Below are 23,650 nucleotides of genomic sequence, written 5' to 3'. Positions count from 1 at the left end.
CCAGCCAGTTTTTTGCACAAGATAAAGAAACTGGCTGCAAAATGCCAGCAGAGACACAAGGAATCTGAGGGGGACAGAGGGACCTCTGTTAGACTCATGCATTTTCCATGATCACATTACAGTAAGCTTTGGTTCAGTGAGTAAATGGACAACACTCATATTGTTACATAGTGAGTGTTTCTGGGGTTGTTCTCTGTTTACACAAATCCACTGGTTGAATATTAAACAGCAACTCAGCATTAAAACACAGATAAAGGCAGGGTGAGAAAAAGGCATCTGCTCACCAAGGTCACTTTATCGAGTACCGATAGATTCTGGATGGTACTGGATCTGTACACATGTTTTAGTCATGTGTTTTTCCTTGTCCTATTTATATTTCCACAGCTATTTCCTTTTTGTGCAGGAAAGATTTAAAGAGGTAACGTTGTCCCTTAGATCCTCTATGTTATTTAAAGGTATTCTGACAGCTCATTCCTTTCACCGACCCCTCTACTTAATGGTAGTGTGCACTGTCATGTCCACAAAGAGCTTTTAGATGAGCAACTCTTTCTACCAAGTCAGTTCAAATGTTTTTTTGTTTTTTCATGGGAATCATGTGGTTGTTTTCCTCTTTCTTCTTACATTTTTATCCTATAACTTGCTTTTATTATTTGCAGGGGAGCACTTCTCTGTTTGTCTTATGGTAGAGAGACAGACTCAAGACAAAGCAAAGATAGTGATATTGTTCTGTGGAAAGGTCAGCCATTTTTCCCACCATTAACTATTTTGTGACTCTCAGAAACACACAGAAATCCAAATGAGCTGGAAACGCCGGCGAGGCTTTCTGAAGCCGTTCCCAGCATGACTGTGGACACAAATAGGAACATGAAGCTGATAGCTATCCCATTACAAGCTTGATAACATTTAGTAGTAGAACCAAACACACTTGAACATTACATTTCTGTTTGGCAGCCCTTTGTTTAATTTTGAGTCTCTTTGGTTTTGTTTTGCTGAAAAACTCTTGTCAAGAGATTAAAGCTAACTATAGGCATGTGTCCAATACCCACCTCCTGAGTCTCATTTACTGTTTGCCTAAACCTCCGGGAGTGAGTCTTCAGAATTGTGCATGTCTTGCCTATGTTTGGTTTTTGTGAGCAGGGAGCGTTTCAGCAACATGATTGGAATCTTAATGCTTGTTTTGTTAACTGAAGCGCCCTGCTTGTCTTTCATGGCCTCCCCTGGTGAATATCTTCTTCTATCACCCCCTCCTGCTCCCATCTGATGGACTGCTCAAACAAACTTTGACCCTCACTGGATTAAAGACGTCTTACTGTGTGCAGCTGTTTATTCTCAGCATCGACACTTTCCCAATCTGAACTAAACAAACACGTTGTTCTAGTTCCAATTCATTATTTCTATGGGTCACAAGGGCCAAGGGAGGATGTGATTACTCTAGATGCTCTAAACCTCCCTACAAAATCTGTCTCAGCTTCTAGATTTGTTTGTTTTTGTTGAAGATTTGTCTCCTACAAACTTATCATGCTTACTCATCATTAGCAATCCTACACCCTTCCCGACAGGGCAACATTTTCCCCATTTCAAGGAACTCATATCCTGCATATCCTGGAAAATCATTAACAACTAAAAACAGGATGTATGTTGTGTGTAATGGAAATTCCACCAAAGGTTATTGCTTTTTGTGAAAGTGAAAGAGCCATAATGTACTTAGGAAACTGGTTAAAAAAAACCATTTAAAATATTAAACACTTTCCTGGGAGGGCTGCAGACATTCATTTTGTCTCACATGTGTGGGTGTGAATCTCTGCTTTGGTGACCTTAAGGAGTTTGGGCATAATTAAGCATTCCAGTATGCGTACAGAAAATGTGGAGGTTTATCTTGAACAACAAGCAGCATTATGCTATTCCTGCCATCCTGCCTTATTTCTGAAAGTAAAGCAGTAGGGTTTTGCATTATCATTTGGTCTTTCAGGGGGAAAAAATGTTTACAAGTAGGGCTTTGTTTATATGTGTGGAATATGTAAACACTCTCCAATCTGCACGTGCAGTTATATGATCATTGGACAAAAGACCTTCGAACATTCAAACCTAATTACAAACGGATTTGCTGAGCCATTATAAAGTATATTGGGAGTGTTACGTAGCTCAAAATGAAATATATCCCCTGAAGCCTATTATGTTTGTTGTTCAAAGGTGCTTCACAAAGTATCATAAATGGTCTAAATCCTAATCGACCCAATCTCAATTTAATCAGATATTTTCAGATTTGGTCAATTCAATGTTAGAAATACAAACATAAATCTATGTAAATGTGCCAAAAACAACATAGCAGCAGAACAACTGGGCTAAGTAACATGCCTGACTCATAAATGAAAAAAAAATCCCACACACAAACCACCAGCGACCATACAGAAATAGAGAGAGAAAGAGAGGGGGGGGGGAGAGAGAGAGAGAGAGAGAGAGAGAGAGAGAGAGAGAGAGAGAGAGAGAGAGAGAGAGAGCGAGCATACTTACCAGTGTGCTGGCTGTGTTCCTCTCTCTGCTCTATCTTCTGAATGTACTTCATTGGTTTATTACGGATCGGACACTGCAGCCCAGGAGAAAAGCCGAGCAGAGCTGGGATAAACGACAGAAAGGAGATTGTTCAAATCCAATGAGTAAACAAAGGAAATGAGTGAGAGTACATCATTTATTCGACTCTTCGTGGGGGTCCTGCTCAGTGCGACAGGTAGGTCTTCACAATGCTCAGAAGGCTTTAACATTCTCACCTTTATTTGTGTATTCTTAATAAACAGAGGCAATATTTAATAGTTAACCATTAAATGAACCCTAGATTTAATTTGATGGGCTCCGAAAATGCTGTAAACGAGTAAATGCTATAATAAACCAAGCGCCAATAACAGATAGGATAGGTAGAAGTGTGAGGTGGAAATGATGGGTGCACAACTTTGCTTTAACCAGAAGGGAGCGGTATCACATGAAAAGAAAGGCACTACCAGCGCATTCAGCACGGAGGGCAAACAAAGAGCTTTCACTTTGGGTTATTAGAAGACTCTTATAGAATAATACCTTGATTAATCTCAGAATAACTTTAAAAACCTTTGACCAGCCTTGACAAACAAAGGTTTATGGAATAAAACCCGACCCCTTACTTAAGTTTAGTAGAAAGAAACCTATTTATGTAACAGTGTTGCTCAATTTACTGGCATTGACTGAAGCTGCACATCTTGAAAGAGAGCTGAACACAGCCAAACATTATTCCACTGTTCTGAATCTTTACCAAAGTGAGCTATAGGAAGGATTTAGAAGAAGATGAGGATACAGAGACAATTGTTCATGCCTAAATATTTGATTTTCTGGAAAAAAAATTGAAATTGCATAAATCCACAAACACAATTTCTTTAACATTTGGGGTGTTGTTATGCCATTAGTATTCAAGCTATGGTGTTTGACAATTGATACTTTATTTTGTTAATTAAATTGTTTTAAAACCGTATTTAAAAGGGCTATGGCTAATTGGGGAAGTTGGGAAAGCACCTATGGCAGAACATGGACTTCCTGCTCACTCCTTGATGACCAGCTCTGGCTTCTGAACATATGTCGCTCAAATCTAAATGAAACTGTTTTCCATTTAACCTAATTCCAACTTCAATTTCACCAAAGAAACAACCTCTTCTTAGATATCTAATCTGTATCGTGGCTGTGTCAAGAAGCTGAGACCCAGCGCCCTATTACCTTGTCTGGTAATTAAAACACTGATGTATATTTTTCACTCCATATAGCTGCTATTATTGACGCACAGTGGACATGCAATCGAAACCCAAATGGCAGGCAGTTGTTTGATGCATTTTAATCACCTTACATACAACACATAAAAGGAAATGTTTCTCTTTTGCTAATTATTTGAATGTGCCATGTCATGTCCCATGCTGCAGGTGTAGTTACGTCCTGTCCCATTGAGTTGAGCCCCCCCAGTGTTGTGGTGAGATATGGAGACTCTGTGTCAGTCAACTGCAGCACATCAGAGAGCCTGTTGGATGGAATAGGGTGGGAGGCTACAGAAGGAGGCATAAGTCTAAAGGAGGTCTCCCATCTGGCCTGGACAGTGGCGGAGCTAAAAGAATGGAGTATTTCTGCCAAATGCTACATCAACCTGTCCCTGAACAGTTCATTTAACCAGTGCTTCAAAATCCTTGAAATTGTACTTTACAGTAAGTCTTGCTCATTTTGTAAGAAATCAGAATGATACTCTATCTGATACTGTTTCTGAAAATCTCTACTATTCTCCAGCATTCCCAGAAAACATCAGTCTCAGCTCCAGCAGTGGCCCAAATATGGTGATGCACGAAGGGAAGCAAAATAATTTCACATGTGACATCCAGAACATAGCACCTGTTAAAAATCTCACTGTAAAGTGGTACAAAGGAGATGAAATGGTCTTTGAAGACACTTTTAAAAATCCCAGTAAGAAACCAGTGAATCAGTCATCTATATTCAGCTTCACACCTACCAGACAAGACAACGGAGCAACAATCAGATGTGAGGAACACTTGGACCTCCGGCCTGAGGGTCCACAACTAAATGCATCCTCAGAAGAGTATTATATTACAGTGCATTGTAAGTATATAACTCATACCCACTCACCAATCTGAAGGCCTATTTAAGTTAATTAGGCTTTAAGAAAACTGACAATGTTATGTGTTATCTCCATCAAGGTTTGTTTTTCTTTAACCGGATTAAATAAACACTACAGGCTTGAGTTACATGAATTTAGTAGGAAGGGTGTATCATGGGCCAATGAAGAACCCATTACATTATTGTTTAGTAATTAAAATGCCCTTTGAGAGGTCTGCAGAAATAAAAGGGCACTTGAAGAGCCAACGCTAGGTCAATAAAGTGATAAGTCATCGTCACAAACAGCAGTCCCCTTGAGCATTAAGACAATATTATTTTGGGGATTACTGTATATTTCCAACATTTTGCAAATATATTTTACACAGACTCTGGGTTCTGCTTTTCCTGTTGTCAAGATTGTTCCTTTAATCTGTTTTGTAGTGTTTTACTTCATTTTAAAAAGCAATACTACATTATAAAAACGACTCTATTGCAAGTGAATTTCAAGGCTTCAAGTAACAGCCTGGACATGTTTTTATCTTAATATATTTAAGGTATAAATATAAGTATAAATAATGTGTATTAAGAATGCCCAGCTTGTTATATTATTATATGTTTTGATTACTATTACTTATCCCTTAATGTTTAAATACTGTTTATTATTGTAGCTGATTGAGATGGTGGTAATTTAAACAACTTTTAACAACCCAACACACCAACAAACAGAGATTCAAATAAGAACAGATTACGCTGCACTGGAATACGCTCCTCACAACCTCTCCTGCACTGTTAAGGGCTTTCCTAAACCGGAGATTAAGTGGTTTAAAGATGGAGAGGAGGTGGACCTTCCAGAGTGCTTCACAACAAGTGATACAGGGCAGTGTGTGATCACAGCCTTAAACAATCTGTCAAGTATCGACGTCATAGTGGAGATTAATGTCGTATATAAGTGATTGTGAGCCTTTTTTATGATGACTTATATTGTTTCACTGTTGTCTGTAGACGCACCATCACAGATAGTGGAGCTTGAAGACTCAGAAGTTGATATTGGTTCCGATGTCTGGCTGAAGTGCTCCTCAAAGGGCAACCCACGACCAAACTATTTCTGGGATTATTATCGGACTGTGGCCAATGTGGTGGAGGAAAATGAAGATGGAGTGTCCCGTCTACATATCTACAACGCTACTGTATACAACAATGGCTCCTACACATGTCACGCCGGGAATGACAGAGGAAATGTCTCTAAAACAGCCATAATCACGGTAAAAGGTAGGGTCAATATTATGTATAGTAGGCTGTCAGAGTATCAGATTTTTCCTTTGTGATTATGATGCCAAAATAATTTCCGCAAACTATATATTGGCCATATCTACAGAATCTTTCAAGAACAACAATTCTGTCAGTCTGAATCATCTTTGACATAATTGTGCATTTCTTGTTTTTTTTTTGGCAAATAAGTAACATCAATTTGTGAGAGGAAAGGGAGAAAAAGCAAGAATGGAAATAAACAGCATTTTATTTAAGAGGCTCTGACTAATTTGCACAATAAAAAGTATGCTGCTGTATAGGCAAATATTAGTTGATGGGTTTTTTGGCCATGACTTCAAAGACCTTAAATGACAAACCAGTACAGTACCAATATTTATTTTAAAGGAAAAGAAAATCATGCAAAAAACATGGAATAACACTGCATGTTCTCACCAGTTTGCACATCACTAGGAATAATGTATAAAACAAGTTGAAATTGATTACAAGTTCACAGTATAAAACCACCTGAACTCACCAGACAGATCGGCTTAACAAAAACAAGTCAATAGGGCATTCCCAGTTTGTGTTTGAGAGGGTCCTCTTTAGGACAACAGCACTTATCTTCATCATATTTGAAGGCTAGAATGACTTGTATCCTATCCTGTTATTGAGGCAAACAAACAGCAAACTGTGTTGTTCAGTTTGCTGTTTGTTGAAGCTTTAAAAAATTGACATCCAATAGATTTTCAATACTTACCAAAAATCCATGGCCTAAAATATCTACTGAGCACTACACATTTAGAGTAGTGAGCTCTCCTTTGCACATGCAGACACTGTATTTTCATATTTCAATATTCATATTTGAAGACAGAAGTAAGCTGTGGACTTGCAGACCCGGTTCAGTACAACAGCCTTTTTCCTTGAAATGTTGCTGAGATTAAGGGATTCATCCAGCCCTTACTTGACAGCTTCAAAGCCTTCACATTTTGGCCTAAAGTAGGCTAGACACAGAGAGCAGCTAACAAGGCTAGTTTCCCAATTTGTAATATTTACAATTGATATGTATGGTTTTACACCTACTGTTATTGTAAACCTTTATAACACATTACCAAAGGCTTTTAATTGGAACCAATGTACTCTAAAGGGACTCATTTGGATACATTCACCCCTTTTAGAACAATTTATCATAATGCTATAACTAGCTAACGCCTGACTGTGGCCAACTGGCGCAACTCATAGTTACATTTATAGACACAGTGGGTGTGAGGGCTTCAAGTGTGTGTGTGTGTGTGTGTGTGTGTGTGTGTGTGTGTGTGTGTGTGTGTGTGTGTGTGTGTGTGTTTGTGCGTGCGTGTGTGTGTGTGTTTGTGACCAGCGACCAGTGCTGAGGGGGGGGCTTTTTCCCTATTTCCTCTGCCGGGATGTAGAGCTGGGAGCAGTGCCTACAGCCATAGCTTAGCTTAGCTATTTCACAAAAAGTCAACAAGTAGCCGCCGGCTGGTCCCATGTAGCTAAGGGGAAGCAGGAAAAACCTCAGAGGTGCTCAGTCTAACAAAAGAGGGTCAACCGCCGCTGGATAAACTTTCTTCTAATGGAAGATTTAAACTATATTCGACTTCTTTCAGTCCTCCTGGCTTTAGAGCTGCTGTGGCTTTCTAACGGGACACGGAGTAAGTTGACAGCGAAGTTATAGACCTCATGTTTTCTTTTGTGTCGATATTGAAATGGCTCCATTAGGCTGGTAGATTTATAAGGAACAAAACGCGGGATTGTATTGGTCTATTTATGTAGCGTGATGAGTGATAAGTGATGAGGAGCTAACTTAAAGCAACAGTGAAGTTTTAACTATTTAAAAAGAGACTAGCTTTTCAGATTTTGTGGTTATGTACTATCTAAATGTGCTTTGAATGGGAAAACATAATACTTGTGTGTGTTTGTGTGAAGGCTTATGGAAAAACAAGTGCTTTAATGGTGTAATACTTAGTTAATATGACTATGACCTTTTGTCCATCTAATCTAATGTTTCAAGCTTCCTCTCACATCCTGTGTTTATAGTTAGTTGATAACATTGTATCTTTCCAAGTTAAATTACTGTGAATTGCAAATGGGCTTTAGGAATGTGACGCATATATCTTCAGGTAATGATATAACGTTAAAATCCAAAATAAAGAATGGAGAAAGCTAGTCTAGACCTCTCCTATGGGAGTGGTGTATATCCTTCCTGAGGCTTTTCCTGTTTCCTCCTGAGACGCAGCTTTTGTTCGTCAGTCATTCCACAACATTTCAACACTGCCCTTGATGAGGAAATGTTGTGTTAAGATTGATATGTGTAGACTTTGAATAACATTTGCTGCCCCTTCTACATTCCTTAGGTGCCGGGCAAGAATGCCCCATTGAAATAACTCCAGCGAGGATGGTGGTACAATACCAAGCCAGAGAGCAAAATGTGACATGCAAGCCAAAATCCACCAACAAAAGACATTTGAAAGAAATCTACTGGGAGGTTCGGCAGGGTGCCATTACTAAAAACTCAATTTGGTCTGTTGACACCAATGAAGACTGGGACCTAAAGCCTGTTTGTACTGCAACATTTAACATAACAGGAATATGCAAGAAACATTTAAACTTCACTCTCTACAGTATGTATTTCTAATTGTATTACTTTAATTGTCATCAACTTTTAACATATATCTAAAATGTTGGAACAATCCTAGTTTTTAATTTGTATTTCATCTCTTCAGAAACACCAGACAGTGTGTTCGTTTCTACTGTGCACAACTTGAGCTCAGTGGTGGAGAACAAGGAGTTCCAGCTGCAGTGTGACATCACCAACGTTGCTCCAGCAGGGAACCTCGTTGTGCAGTGGTACCAAGGGAATAGAAAGTTATCAAAAGGTGAGGAATGTTCTTAGGACTGTTCACCCCATATTATACATATAATATTATTGCATCTTCCTCTGCTTAACTGTAGCATAAGTTAGCACAGGTCAGCCATCAGTAAGTGTTTGCTTCCTTGTGTGCTGTAATATTATAAAAATACACCCCCCACCCACGTCCCATCACAAAAGAAAACAAGTAACTAAATAAAAATTAAAATGAATGATAAATACATAGATCTTTTTGAGAAACAGAATAAAAGAGATATGTATACAATTTCTGAAAATGGAGACAAAAACAAACAAACAAACAAAAAAAAGAAAGACAAAAAATAATAAAAAAGGGCAAAATAAATCAGATGCATTCAATTAGAATTGATGCATCCCACATTTCAGCAACACTCAACTCTAGACACATTCATCCTCAAATTGTTAAATCCAGCTTGCAGTTCTCTACGTGTGTGATGAACGGCTGCCAGGCCTTGTAAAATCTATCAGTTGATCCCCTCAGAGTGGACCGGACTTTCTCTAGTTGCAAAAACCTAGATTAGATCTCTAATCCAGTGCGTATGTGTGGGTGGTGCTTCGTCCTTTCATTTGAGAAGAATTAGCCGTCGAGCAATCAGAGATGCAAAAGCAATAGCATTTAATGTATATTTTGGAAGGTGAGCTTCTTCAGTCACCACTCCAAACAATGCTGTCAGTGAAGACTGATTGAAAGGGATCTCAAATACCTTTGATAGAGTTTTAAAAACATATTCCCAGTACTTACAAAGCCAGGGACAAGTCCAAAAAGTGTGGATAAGAGTCCCTACTTGATGTTTACACCTAGCACATAAGGGGCTCACATTAGGATAAAATGTGGCTAATTTCACCTTAGTATAGTGAAGACGGTGGAAAATGTTACACTGCAGGAGTCCATGCCGTGCGCAGATAGGAGTGGGCCTTGTCTAGAATCGAAGCCCATGTGTCCTCGTCCAGTTGTAACTGCAGATCCTCTTCCCATAGGCCCTTAATTATAGATAAGGAGGGACAGTCAAGTTGCGAAATTAAATTATATATTTGAGCAACCACACCCCTTCCAAGTGGGTTAATATCCAAAATATGGTCTAATGTGGTTTTATCTGGTGGATAAGGGAACTGAACTAGATTAGTTTGAGCGAAGTTTCTAACCTGCAGATATCTAAAAAACTGGTTGTTATTAAGATTATATTTCTGCTTCAGCTGGGTGAATGAGGCAAAAGTATCATCAATATATAAATCTCCAAAAGATTTGATACCTTTTATCTTCTAGATTTTAAAAGCCAAGTCCTGCAGTGAGGGGGGGAAGGAATGATTTTGATCAATTGGTGCTGAGAGGGGCATTGATACAAGTCCAAATCTTTTCCTAAACTGAACCCAGATCCTAAGGGAATGTCCCAGTGTTGGGTTATTTTTATATGCAGAGAGTTCTACTGGTATGGGGCATGTCAAGACAGCAGGAAGTGAAGATAATTTACAAAATGAGACTTAAGTGACCAACCGGGATGGTTGTTGTTTATCCAACAACGTTTTCCAAAATAACATGCTACGAATATCAGCAGCCAGTAGTAATATTCAAAGTTAAGTAAAGCCATTACCCCTGATCGCTTTGGCCTTTGCAAAAAAGCCTTACGAATTCTTGCAGGTTTATTATTCCAAATAAACAAAGAATTTTCTTCTCATCAATACTGGCACACATTGAAACAAATAAAGACATTTTGATAAGACGTTCATCTTAACAGCATTGATTCGGCCAGCCAGGGACAGGGGTAGTGTACTCCATCTCTGTAAATCTTTCCTGACTGATTCTAAGAGGCTGGTAAAATTCTGATCAAAGAGTTTGTTGTGCAATTGGGGAACTTTGACCCCTAAGTAAGTGATATACTCAGATGTTTGTCTCAGACCAAAGTTTTGAAGAGGAAGAATCTTTGCTATAGCATTTATAAGAAGCAGCTCACTCTTCTGAAGGTTTAATTTATAGCCTGAGATTTCTCCGAAGCGGTTAAGTATACTGACCCAGAAATATAGAGCAGAAGATCATCCGCATGTAGGGGAAGTTTATGTTCATCTCCAGATCTGAACACTCCTTTAAAATGTGCCTCGGAACAGAGTTTAACGGCAAGGGGCTCAATGGCTAGTGCAAAGAGAAGGGGAGATAGGGGGCAGCCCTGCCTTGTACCACGGTGAAGTGGGAAATAATTTGATATATCTCGGTTGGTTTTCACTTGTGCCATCGGGGATGAATACAATAATTTTACCCATGATATATAGTGTGCCCCTAATCTAATCCAAATTTTGTGAGGGTATAGTATAAATAGTCCCATTCTACCCGGTCAAAGGCCTTTTCGGCATCAAGTGATAAAATGATCTCAGGCTGAGGTGAGGAGGGAGTGTATAAGATTTGAAACAATCTGCTCAAAAAACCCGTGCCTTCCTTTAATAAACCCAGTCTGATCCTGTGATATTATTGTTGGTAAACTTTTCTCCAGCGTCCAGCAAGGCATTTGGGTAATATTTTAAAATCGACATTTAATAAAGAGACTGGACGGTATGACGAAGGTTCTAATGGGTCTTTGTTTGGCTTTAATAGTAAGGATATTGAAGAGTTCAACTGTTTTTTAACCTTTATTTAAACAGTCAAATCATTGTTAGAAATTCTTATTTGCAATGGCAACCTGGCAGAGGACAAAGCCTCTTGAGGGAAGGATAAACAACATAATTATTCAGCACTCATTTATATAACCTATTATGGAAGACAAATTAGGACTTGTATTTACAAAATTAATGACAACACATCCTACACAGCCCCGAACATGTGTAATTAACCTTCATTCATTAGTGATCCTATTGATGATTTGCCTCATTTCCTTTTTTAATCAGATGTTGCTCATTAAACAACCAGCATCATTAGGAGAAAGGAAAGTGGTGTGTACTGTGAGGGACATTTGTTAATGTGATCATATTTTTATTAGACATGATGTGACTAGTTTCTCACATTTTTGCATCTATGTTTCAATAACTTCATGATACTATCTGCAAACCCCTTTATTTTTTTTGTGACTATATGTGCTCATCAGTCTAAGGACAAGAAATTGCACCAATGTTCCATGTGCTAGGTTTTAGGGATTATTTCAGTTTATCATTGTGTTAATGTAACTCGAACATACACAGTGAGGAAAAAACACAAAACACCTTTATTCATTGCCCTTTTCTTTCTTTTAATTATCCCCCAAATGTCCAGGTTCACTGCAAGTGACTGGCTGCCTGCCTGAGAACAACACAAATTGTGACATCAGTGCTGTCCGGTCCCCGCTGAACGTGTCGTCTACCATCAGCTTCACTCTGGACAGAAATGACAAGAGAGCAGAGTTCAGATGTGAGGCTATATTGGATCTTGGAGCTGAAGGATTAAAGCCTCCTCAAATGATGTCCAGTCCTCTGAACATCACCGTCCACTGTAAGATCACACTTACATTTGCTGCTCAGTAGATCGTTATCAATGTAAGATCAAGTGATGGTGGACATTGAATGGCAATCACATACTTAAACTCATGAAGAGAGAGTCAGAGAGTGCTCTCAAGACGAAATATTATTTTTCCTTTCCATTCAAAAATCCTCTACTGATGTAGAGAAGAGCAGATTGATGATAAGGGAGACATGTTGATGCTGCTGCAGTGTGTATTGGTGTAGATGAGCTTCATGCAAATATAGGCTGATTTTAATATTTGCAACTTTATGTTTTAAATGATTTTTCAGCTGGGTTTTTTCCCTCTTATGTTATGTATTTCATTTTTATGCTATTTTGTTAAATATTATTATCAAGTTTTGCATTTTCAATTGATTATGGTATGATATCCCGGTTTCAATGTCCCTTTATCGTAAAGCATATAAAGATTTTTAAAATATTTTCAGTACAACAATCTCAAAAGCGTGTTGTTTTCCTGTTAGTAAGTGCACATTTATAATGTTTTATTGCCTTTATTTCTCAACAGATAAGCCCAGCATTAATACCACAAAGCTTCCACAGAAGATCCCAGTCTTCAGAGGTTATCCTGAGGAGCTTGTTTGTGAAGCCGATGGTCACCCCCCTCCGAAGATCCAGTGGTTCTACAGCACAGTCAAAGTGCCCCACATTTCTGAACACACACTCATCGCGTCTGAAGCCGGCATTTACAGATGCAACGCTACAAATAAAGTGGATTCCACCTCCCATGTGGTCGAGGTGATTTTAAAAGGTAAAAATGCCCCGTTATAGTTAAACAGATCCCTTGCAGGGGTTGAAGCAACTCAATTTTTAATCTTTATTTAACTAGATTACTATCCATTATATCATTTTGCTCTGGATGGCCTTTATATGCTAAATATATTTCATGAATAGGGGTTAACCTTAAGGAGCAGAGCAAAACACATACAAGGACAATTCTATCCAGCTATATAAACCCATTTCAAAATGCCGCCGTGTGATCTTTTTGAGCGATTTGCTGGAGAAATTATTGGAGGTAAAGGTACGTTTGTTGGAATATTTACACTTATTTTTATACAATGACTTGCTTGCTGTTGAAATAGTTTATCATTGTAGATATTCCATATTTGATTATTTTATAAACCCCATAAGCCTGTCTTTCTGTCTGTTCCTAAGTCATACATTCAAATATGTTTACATTTAGCATTGCACTTTAATTTGTACATTTTTCATCCAAATAACAAAGTGCATCTTTATATAACCTGCAGTAGAAAAAACGATGACATTTCTGGCATAAAAGTTCACATATAGTAATAAGCATGTGTTGAAGCATGAAAGAAATCAGACCCTTGTATTTTTAGCCGTTTATTCTAATATGCGTAAGTGTTAATATGTTGCCTGTTTGGTTTCATTACAGAGGACTACCTTCCCCTCATAGCTGGATTCGTGGCTGTCACAGTAGTTGCCATCTCCATCGTCTTCCTCTTCATCTACTCAATCTACTACAAGAACACCAAGATGCGCCGCTACAGTCTTAAAAATGCCAAACTCGACACTCACAGTGGCAACGTAGCCCACAACGGATGGGACACGCAGTTCGATATGACTAAACTGTCTTAGCACTGCATCTATGGGTAGCACAGAATGAATAGCTGACCACTCTGAATGAGATGCATCTCTCTGCCACCAGAAACTAAAGTGTGTGTGAACCTGAATACCACTCTGCCTGGAGTTAGTATTTAACCATTTATGGAATAATCCTATCATACAAAAATAATGAAGCTTGGCTTGAGATGTACAATTTTATATTTACTACTGGATTTTACCTTTTTCACTGGAAAGACAAAAGAGGCTGAAAATGGCAAGAAACTTGTTTTATTGTTTTTCTCTATCGCATGTTTTTTGTTCACAATGTTGTTGCCTCTGAAGGTGTGACAGCTCTATTCATTGACCCCATTGTCCCTTTGCCATTCATTGTAAGCCACTCTGCACTTCTTTGTGAGTTTGTAGCCTTCTCTGTGCAAGGTGCTCCATTGTGCCTTGTTGTATCTGGCTTTGGCCTTATGGGACAAATTGACTTGTGCCACAGTATTATGCTTTTGTATGAATTACTGCAGGCATGTATTGCCTATAACAATTGTAGATTCAGGATATTTTATGTAAATGCAAAACAATTATATTTATTTATGAGAAAAACAGCAAAGATTAAACAATTTTGTATTCAACATGGAGGTCAGTCAGGTGTGTAAACGTTAATTCAATGTGAGGGACATGAAAAGATGTGTGAATAAAGCTGTAAATATTTGTGACTGATGTAAACTGTATTTTAATAATAAAAAGGTTTTTTACAGATAACTTTGTTATCGAAACCTTGCATGCTTGAATACATCAGATGTGTATAAATGTATGATATAAAGCTAAATAACACTTTTTTTGTGTGTCTTCAACCTTCGTGTTGATGGACCGACTCCAGCGCAGGATGCTGTTAACTGAAGCCAGCCGGTATTACGAGCTGGGTTGCAAACTATATTTGCTGCCTTCCCATGCTGTAGGAAATACTGTGGTTGCTCAAGAAACACTTCCTGTTATAGAGGAGACATTTTCTGGAACGCGCATTCCCGGATGTTTTTCAATCGATCAATCAATCAGTCGATGAAAAAGACAAAACCAATCAGCCGTGCTTCCTTTAATCTGGTGTTTAGTCCCCGCCTAATGACACTGTTTACTTCCAACAAACACATGCCACTCTAGAGGCTAGTATTAGGAAATTACGAGGAGCACGTTAATGCATCACAACTGGATAACGTTAGACTACTTGCGTGATTTAAGACGTGATCTCATTCTTAGACGGTCACCAAGTGAAAGAGAAAGTGGCTTCGAGGATCTCGGATTTTGTCAACCATATTTGAGTTTTATTTAGTCCTAAGAGTTGTTCTGGTTTGTACGACGGAGAAACCATGAAGTGGTTCATCGTTTTAATCGTCCTTTTAACGTGTACAGGTAAGTTGTTTGCATTGAATGCAAAGTTGGAAGGCCTACTATTGTCTTTGTATTTTGCAGCCTCGACTCCACTGGCTGACCTCCGCCCATTGTTTGCTTTGTCTGCTTAAGGCTGATCTCATTCACATGGTTTGCTTTTTATCACCGGGGGTCGTGATTGAATCATTATCAGCCTCTAAAAAGACACGTATATTTAGCGTAAAATGTATTACCTATCGTAACGTATTGTTGGTGTAAAAACTGTTTTACTGTTCTAAAACATGCATTTCCCTTGTTCACAAGGTATAGCCGTCAGATCATTAGTTCTACCTTTTATTAGTAGGTGTTATTGTACACCTGCATGGTAGTACAATAACCAGGAACTCAGACGGCATGATGGTGGATAAGTAACTCTGGGAGTTTTGCACTGAGCAAATTTGCCACTACACCCCCATAGTGGTTTGTGCTGGTTGCGTCTTCAATATATTCTTCAAGTTAACCAGGTCTATGTTATTTAGCCTTCACATCCTCTAGGGGTCCGGGGGTATGCTCCCCCAGGCAGATTTTTTTTTAACATTTCAAAGTGAATTGCATGCATCTGATGCACTTTGAGAGCGAAATTAATATGCTAGATCTAATTGAACGTCGTGGTCTTGGTAAGGGGAGGGGGCACACCTCTCAACACTAATATGAAAAATATATCAATCAATCAAGGTAAAAAATACCATAACCAATGACAATTAAGGGAAATATTTTCATTTAAAAAACGTTATTTTTCAAAAAGGGGCATGAGACGTGAATGCCCTTTTTTATTTAGTTTTATTTCAAAATGTTCATTTGGGTGGACTTGAAAACATTTTAGGTGAGCTGAAACCCACCTAAAATAGGGCTAGCTACGCCACTGCTGCTTTTACTGTTAACTATATTTACCCTGTACTTTTAGGAAAGCCTGTGAGTTCCTCGTGTGATATCGAAGTGAGCCCTCCCAAAGTTGTGGTGAGATTTGGAGAACCCTTCTCGCTCAACTGCAGCTCAACATCCAACCAGATCGACTCAATGGGCTGGGAAGCCATTTACGGTACCGGGACAGGACTACGCGAAGGGGTATCTTCTGTTGCCTTAAAAATAGACTCAGTGAAGGACTGGGACATAGCACCTCAGTGCTTCGTCAATCTCAGAAATGATCAACAGTGTTCACAAGTCAGACAATTCACAGTTTACAGTAAGTAGCCCTTAACTTTCTGTGAATCAATAAGAAAACATGGAGTGTTTAATCATTCAGTAGCCTACTTGTGATGTAAGATAGTTTTTTGACTATTTTGCTACTATGTCACTTTTTTTTAAATACAGAAATGCCGGACGGTGCCTTCATCTCTCAGCCAAATCCAATGGGCCCCATGGTAGAGGGTGAAACGTATCGCATGCATTGTGACATTGTAAATGTTGCACCAATAAGAAACCTCTCTGTTGCCTGGCACATAGGAAATAGTATAATCCATAATGACTCCTTTAACAATCCCACAAAATTTCCAGTCAATACTTTATCTGTCTTAAATCTGACTGCCCAAAGAGGCTATAACGGAGCTCAGGTCTGGTGTGAAGCAAAGCTGTTATTTTCGCCACCAATTAAAAGCCTTCCCGTGATCCAGTCAAAGCTTCACAAACTGATTGTACTGTGTAAGTTTTCAATGCATCTTGAATTAACCATAACAGTTCTAGATGTTTTTTAAAGAGAATATTGTGTTATTTTTACATCTAAATTTCTCTTTGTTTTTCTTTTGTTTCCCCTGTATGGATGTTCAATACATTTATTTCCTCAGACTCGCCAGTCTTCGCCAAGCCCGAAAATGAGACCCTTGAACTCACAGCTCAGAGTAAAATCATTTTGAATTGCACTGCTACAGGAAACCCAATGCCGGTATATAGCTGGGGTTTCGCACACCCAATGCAACTGACAGAGAAGAATCCAAATGACAGTCAACCCATTTTAACCCCATCCATCCAGCTTCCAGGGACCTACAACTGCACAGTGTCCAATACCCAGGGCTCCAGCACCAAATATTTCACAGTCAATGAACCTCCAAGTAAGATTTTGTTCATAACATTTTACAGCAACTCTATTATTGTTTTGCCGTTTTGATAATTCCATAATTGGGTAATGCTATTGTTTTCCATCAGGTAGTCACGCTGGAACCACTGCTGGAATTGTAATGGCTTTGTTCTTAGCAATAATCTTTATTTCGGGATGTGTGGTTTATCACAAACAGAGAAACTCTTCGGCTTCATGACCAGAGTGTCTGAACAGATGATCTGAGACACAATGTAACAAAAACTCCCGTCTCCCACAGGTAACCACACTACCTTTGCAGCCGTGGTTGGAGGATTTGTGTTCCTGGGAGCCGGGATCTTCATTTGCGGTCTCCTTTTTGTGAGACCTGATGGCTCGTTTTCTTTCAGCAAAGCAGGCTATCTCTAAGGACAGCCTGCCTCATCAGTACCTGTATGAGGCCAACTTTTTTTTTAATGGGTTTACCTTGTAAGTGTAACATTATTGAGGTTTTTTGGTGCTTGGATTAACATAGTGCCCTGTCTCTTAAAGGCCTAGAGGTATAATCAGTTTGCTCGGCTATTTTGTAGCGTCATTATCATGCTTGGGTGCTGTAGCGTTGACATTGCATTGCTTCAGCTGTCTGTAAAGCTCAACTAATCAATATTGCTATACTAACAAATGGTACATTTACATGCACTCACAAAATCAGGTTACTTGGAGAAACCAGGATATCTTTGGTACACATCTCACCTTTCATCTTTCCACTGCTGCCAGTGACAGACTTTCCCTCTCTGAAGTGTCCTGCACCAAAGCTGACTCTAACCCAGGTTACTTACTAGATGCATGCAACCGCACTTCCTAATCAAATTACTGTTGAAACCAGGAGTATTAACACCCAACTCTGCAGCTCTACAGAGCTTTTTAACTTCTTTAAGCTGTTTGTTTTGCCTTGTGGCTTGAACACTTGCTGTATGTGTCAGTATGAGTTACTCTAAGCCACCTTTTATCAGCAGAAAGGTTTTTGTAGCATCACTTCTGGTAAACCAAATGCGTGCTACTTGTCCAACATCAAAGCAATAATATGTGGAAGGGATGTGAGCATGGAAGAGACACACATTTTTCTAAGAAATTAGTATACACTTTAAGGTGGGGACTTGTATAGAGCTTATGGAACAATATTAGAAACAGTAGATGTATTACATTTAGAAGGCCAAAGTCAATGTGCCAAATTGTGGTAGAGTTCCTCTGCCTCCAAGTGGTTGCTTTGCATTTGGCAGTCTGTAGCTGCAGCCCTCTTCTCTTATAACTTAAACAAACTAATGATACGAGTTGCACTAGTGGATACTGCTGAATGGTACTGACTCAACAACCATTGTTGCCTTATTACTTGCATTATGGCTTGATTTCTATCCTTTATTCAACCAACCAAACAAGACCAAACTTTTTAAAGTTTATCTGTTCTACATGATGTTTTTATCCACACAGGTAAAGAGTCACTTCATACTTTCCAAACAGTACAATATGGTTACTGTTATTACTTTAGTGCCTTTTTTTTTTGTATGTATAAATTGTGCCAATTAATGTTCTGTAAAATATGTTTTGCCAAATATTTCTTTAAAATATGCGCTGGTACAGCTCTGGAATGTTGGATTATTTTTGCACTGAAAAGACTGACAATGCAATTTCTGTGACGTGCCTACAATTTCATATGATAAAGACAAGGGATCAGATGCTTTTTTTTAAATAAATGACGTGACTGTGAGCCACTAAATCCTGTTTGAAAAAAACCCAAAAGTCTGTTCTTCCTTATTAGCCTCTGGTATCAAAGACAAAATGTGTAAAATAAGGGACATTTTGAATGATAGAAGGTGTTTGAAATGGAAAATAACTGATTATTTGATCCAAAATGTTAATTTCCCCAAATCCTAAGGCTGAATGAGGCATAGATGGAAATCCCCTGGATGGCTCACTCTCTCTTTGGCTTACATTATGCAGTGCTGAGGCTGCCATACTAATCAGTATTGCACAAAGTCAATGTAAAGGAGAGCATTTGTTATCCTGCCTATGGTTGCCAATATAAACGTTTTATTTATTTTTTATTTTTTTAAGTATGCTCCTTATGTTCAGTCCTTGTCTTTTTCACTAAAGGTTTAGCAAGAAACCACTGTTTGTTAATGCTCTGACTGTGTTGCTATAACAACCTGGCAGAGTGGATATTGCTGAATTTGTCAAGGAGTTAAAAAAAAAAGTTTATTATAGAAACACAAGCTGAACATAATTCTCTAGGGAACTTGAAGAGAGAGCAGCATATTGAAAGTGAAGCATGAACTTTAATCTGTACATTGAGAGTCCCAGCTGTGCTCTCCATGAACACACCAAAGAGCATCCGATTACTTACTCACTTGTACTGCGGTTGCGTCAGAGCGGATCTGCTGTGTTGCATTCTGGTCACAGTGTGAGGCTTACAAGCTACATGCTGTACCAATACTCCTGCCTGCTGGGATTTCACAAAGCATAGAGTTCAGAAGCAAGAGGATACAAGAATGCAAGCAGAACTGAAAACAGGCTGTTGTTCACAGACAGTCATGATGGCCGAAATTACAGATCAAATCGCTGGTTGGAAAGTGGTCACACCTAAGGCTGGAATGTAGAAAGTATCAAAACGAAACATCAACCCTTGACTAAATGAAATAAAGTTCAGATTCATGTGGATGTCTGTGTATGTGACATTATTTTAGTTTAGAGAAGAAAGGACAGTTGAATGGATAAATTACTTTAACTTGATCATGCTTTAAATGTATCAAAATGATTATACATGCATTGAAAATGTATTGGTATATTTAAACAATGACATTTTGAACACCAACTCTTGTTCTTTTAGACTATAGGCTTTTAAATGGATATTGAAATTGGATGTATTCATCTTATACTTTCAGCACAATATTATTCCCTTTGTGGTGAATGTCTACATTGCTGGTGGGACCTGACATTTCCTGTTTATAATGCATTTTATATAAGATCAGTGCAGTACAAAGGATTTCGCTGTGTTTTTCAGAGGCCTGCCACCTGTTAAATTTCCCTCTTTCCCTTTCACCCACCCACCCCCAAAGTCAGCTGGGATGAAGGGGGCCCTTTTGTTCCAACATAGTTCCCTGCAGAGTTGCCAAGCTTGTACAAGTTGGAATTTTCTCTCTCTCTCGCCCCTGAATCGACGGCTCAGTGTAGAAGATAACATGGGAAACAACTTTTTGAAATGGATTCTGACACTTTGCATGATTTACTCAGGTAAGATTTTCCTGACAACATGTTGTTTTCTCACTTGATGGGGTTATAGATGGCGTTCGGTGCAGACATTGTCGGTAAAACGATAACATGGTCTGTGATCAAATGAACGTGAGACCGACAACCAGAGCAGCAAGACGTTAAGCATTGGTTTATTTAATCCTTGCGGAATCCCTAATTGTGTTGTAATTAGTATTGTTAATCTTTGTAGTGTGAAAATGTGCCTGTTGGTGTTTGTAATACTACTGTATGTTTCACAATTACAATTATGACGGGCTGACAGTTAAGCTGTAAACCGAACTCCTTATAGAAGGTCTAGAAACCAAACATTTTGTTGACATGGCATAAAAATAAATAATAATCAAGGTAGTTATATATAATTATACACAGGCTATTACGTTGATTTCCTGTGTTGTTGGTTGTTACACGGTAACATTATGGCTACAGCCTGCATACAAAAAGAGGCCGAGTGCAACAAGTGAAAAGAAGCTGGTGGAGATGAAACAGGCTAAAATGACGATGACTGCTGCTGTGTTTTCATTTGTGAAAAGTAACCAAGGGCTGTAGCATACTTAGTATTTCCATTTTCTGATACTTCACAAAATCTCTGAGGAAAATATTGTAGCCTATGTTTTATTGTATTACATTTATTTCACAGCTTGAGTAACTTTGCAGTAAAGATTATTAATATAAAGAAAATACATCTGATGCAGTAAGGGTATAAGGGTATAGGTTAGGCTACCCAGTCATATATAAAGTAATTAAAATTAGCTCCTCCTTTGCCAGCTGCAAAATTAAAGTGATAACACAATGCATCAATAACTATACGCAATAATAGAATATTTCTCTTGAATATGCCATTCTGTTTTATAAGTTTGATACTAATACTTTCATCACTTTGTGTCTCAGTGTCAGCTGAAGGTTGCTCCCTTGTCCTGAAGCCCTCCAGGGTCGTGGTGGGCTTCGGGGAGCCTGTGTCGGTCAGCTGTGAGGCTACTCGCCCAGTTCGTGTCCTGGGCTGGGAGTCTGTTATCAGCGCTGCACACACTCAACAGGACCTGTCAGTCCAGTGGAAAGTAGACAGTCTCATTGATTGGATAGAGGAGCCTATCTGTTATGGTGTGTTTTTCACAGCTCCTAGACAGTGTGAGGAAAAACTCAACCTTGTCCTCTACAGTGAGTCAACTATTTAATAGACAGTGTCGAAATTGATGTTATTGACTTACATGAACCTGTTTGACTTGAACTTTTTATTTATTTAGAAACCCCAGATAGTGTCTCCATCAGGCCTGTGAACCACTCTGGCCCTATGGTGGATGGAAAAGAGTACCAGTTGCTCTGTGAGGTTCAAAATATTGCTCCTGTTCAGTACCTCACCCTGAGGTGGTACAAGGGGCTGACTGAGGTATACAATCACTCCTTCTCTGAACTCACATCGTCCTCGCCTGTTCAAGTGTCCTCTATCCTCATGGTCACACCAACCAAAGCCGAGAATGGAGCACAGTACAGATGTGTAGCAGAGCTTGAGCTTGGACCAGAGGGACCACAGCCACCTCCCACTGTGACCTCGGAGCCTCTCAATGCCTCTGTGTACTGTAAGTCCTGAGGCTGATCTGCAATAACAGTCCTCATATTATCGATGTTATGTATTTGTATAATACAGTTACAAAGTACGGTAACTAAGTAACAACTGTTTTTCTTGAGTATATACATTTTGTGTTCTTCTACTTGAATTAAGAGCCAACATTTTTACTATTTACTCCAATACATTTATCTGACAGCTTTTAAAATTTAGACAGATTCAATTAAATAATACAAAACAAAATCAACAAATGTTCCCATTTTGTATTATTACATGTTAAGATAAAACTCTAATGATCCTTTGGTGAAATTCACAAGCTGCCCTGTATAAAAACTTCTAATTTAATAGTATAACATAAATCTGAAATGGCAACTTTTGTTTTACTTAATACTAATTACTAATAGTAAATGTTCTAATCCTTGTGATCTATGCACTAGTTCCTCCAACGTTCCTCGATCCAGTACCAGTGGTCTTGGACCTTACAGTGGGTGGTGAAATGACCTTAAACTGCACTGCCACAGGGAACCCTACTCCTGTGTACAGCTGGCAATCCTCCAATCCCATTCCTGAGGGGACGGGCGATGAAGCAGCTCTTACCTCCTCCTCACTGCTGCCAGGGACCTACACGTGCACGGCCTCCAATACACTGGAGAAGAAGAGCAAGGAGTTCATTGTCAAGGCCAAGACCAAAGGTATGATGGGACTCTGAAGTGCACATGTAGTCTATACACACTGCCTCTTAATTAGCATCTTTTTATGCTTTCACTTAGGTGTTTGAAACAGGAGGTCCTGAGAAGGGATCAGATAACCACAATGGACACACAAGGAGAATCCAACAATAGGGATTTTACCGCTGCAGGTTTGGAGATGGAAATGACCTTCATGACTCAACAGATATTTATGAGGATCTTGCTATCAGGCAGGATAAGATCTCAATTAAAAACAATATATTTGATATACTTTGTTTGGTAACTGTTGCTTAAACTGTCAATATTTTAACATGAGAGATTGTGTGAGATAGACTGGTTATTTAGGATATAGTTAGGCTTTCAATGTGATATGCTTTTTCTAATTTATATATTTGCTAGATCTATTTTCGTATTAATGAAATTATCTTGTAATCTTTCCAATGTGTAGCTACTCTTGATATAAAAATGATGACAACATTATTATTAATGTATTCTGGAAACGAAGTAGGGAATGTTGAAGATCACCTGGCCATTACTGTAAATATGAACTGTTAATTTTCTTATCTTTATGAATAAAAGTCAAATGACAAATTTATGTTTTCTTTTGTTACATTTAAATCCCCTTATTGCCAACATTATTATTATTATTATTATATTATGAAATGTTTTATAAAGCATGTCTTATTTCTTTGTGTTTTCAAAGTGTTTGAAATATGGTTAGTAAAACATCTGTAAAGGTCTTGCCAGAAACTCCTAGGAGCAAGAATTTCAATATTTATCAGAAATAGCAGTTTGTGTTTTTTCTTTTTTAATTTCCTCATGCAATTCATTATGCACCACCGGGTGTCGC

The 23,650-nt window shown here is 38.6% G+C and overlaps 2 protein-coding genes across 2 annotated transcripts; both read left to right on the top strand.

Annotated features, from left to right (window-relative positions):
• Nucleotides 1-2,500: 2,500 nt before the first annotated feature.
• On the top strand, nt 2,501-23,395 carry LOC134878009 (vascular cell adhesion protein 1-like). Its single transcript, XM_063903752.1, has 15 exons — nt 2,501-2,725; nt 3,933-4,208; nt 4,288-4,614; nt 5,614-5,880; nt 8,232-8,498; nt 8,601-8,753; nt 11,997-12,212; nt 12,748-12,990; nt 13,636-13,837; nt 19,702-19,725; nt 20,303-20,532; nt 21,439-21,705; nt 21,792-22,124; nt 22,549-22,803; nt 22,882-23,395. The coding sequence occupies exons 1-15, from the start codon at nt 2,668-2,670 to the stop codon at nt 22,887-22,889; spliced, it is 3,126 nt and encodes a 1,041-aa protein (XP_063759822.1). The 5' UTR covers nt 2,501-2,667; the 3' UTR covers nt 22,890-23,395.
• Nucleotides 14,963-19,959, top strand: LOC134877425 (cell adhesion molecule 3-like). Its single transcript, XM_063902902.1, has 5 exons — nt 14,963-15,218; nt 16,141-16,419; nt 16,548-16,874; nt 17,018-17,281; nt 17,546-19,959. The coding sequence occupies exons 1-5, from the start codon at nt 15,176-15,178 to the stop codon at nt 17,671-17,673; spliced, it is 1,041 nt and encodes a 346-aa protein (XP_063758972.1). The 5' UTR covers nt 14,963-15,175; the 3' UTR covers nt 17,674-19,959.
• Nucleotides 23,396-23,650: the final 255 nt, after the last annotated feature.

The sequence above is a fragment of the Eleginops maclovinus genome, chromosome 16 (assembly GCF_036324505.1).
Source record: "Eleginops maclovinus isolate JMC-PN-2008 ecotype Puerto Natales chromosome 16, JC_Emac_rtc_rv5, whole genome shotgun sequence".
Classification (NCBI taxonomy): Eukaryota; Metazoa; Chordata; class Actinopteri; order Perciformes; family Eleginopidae; genus Eleginops; species Eleginops maclovinus.
This window is presented reverse-complemented; position numbering and strand designations above follow the sequence as displayed.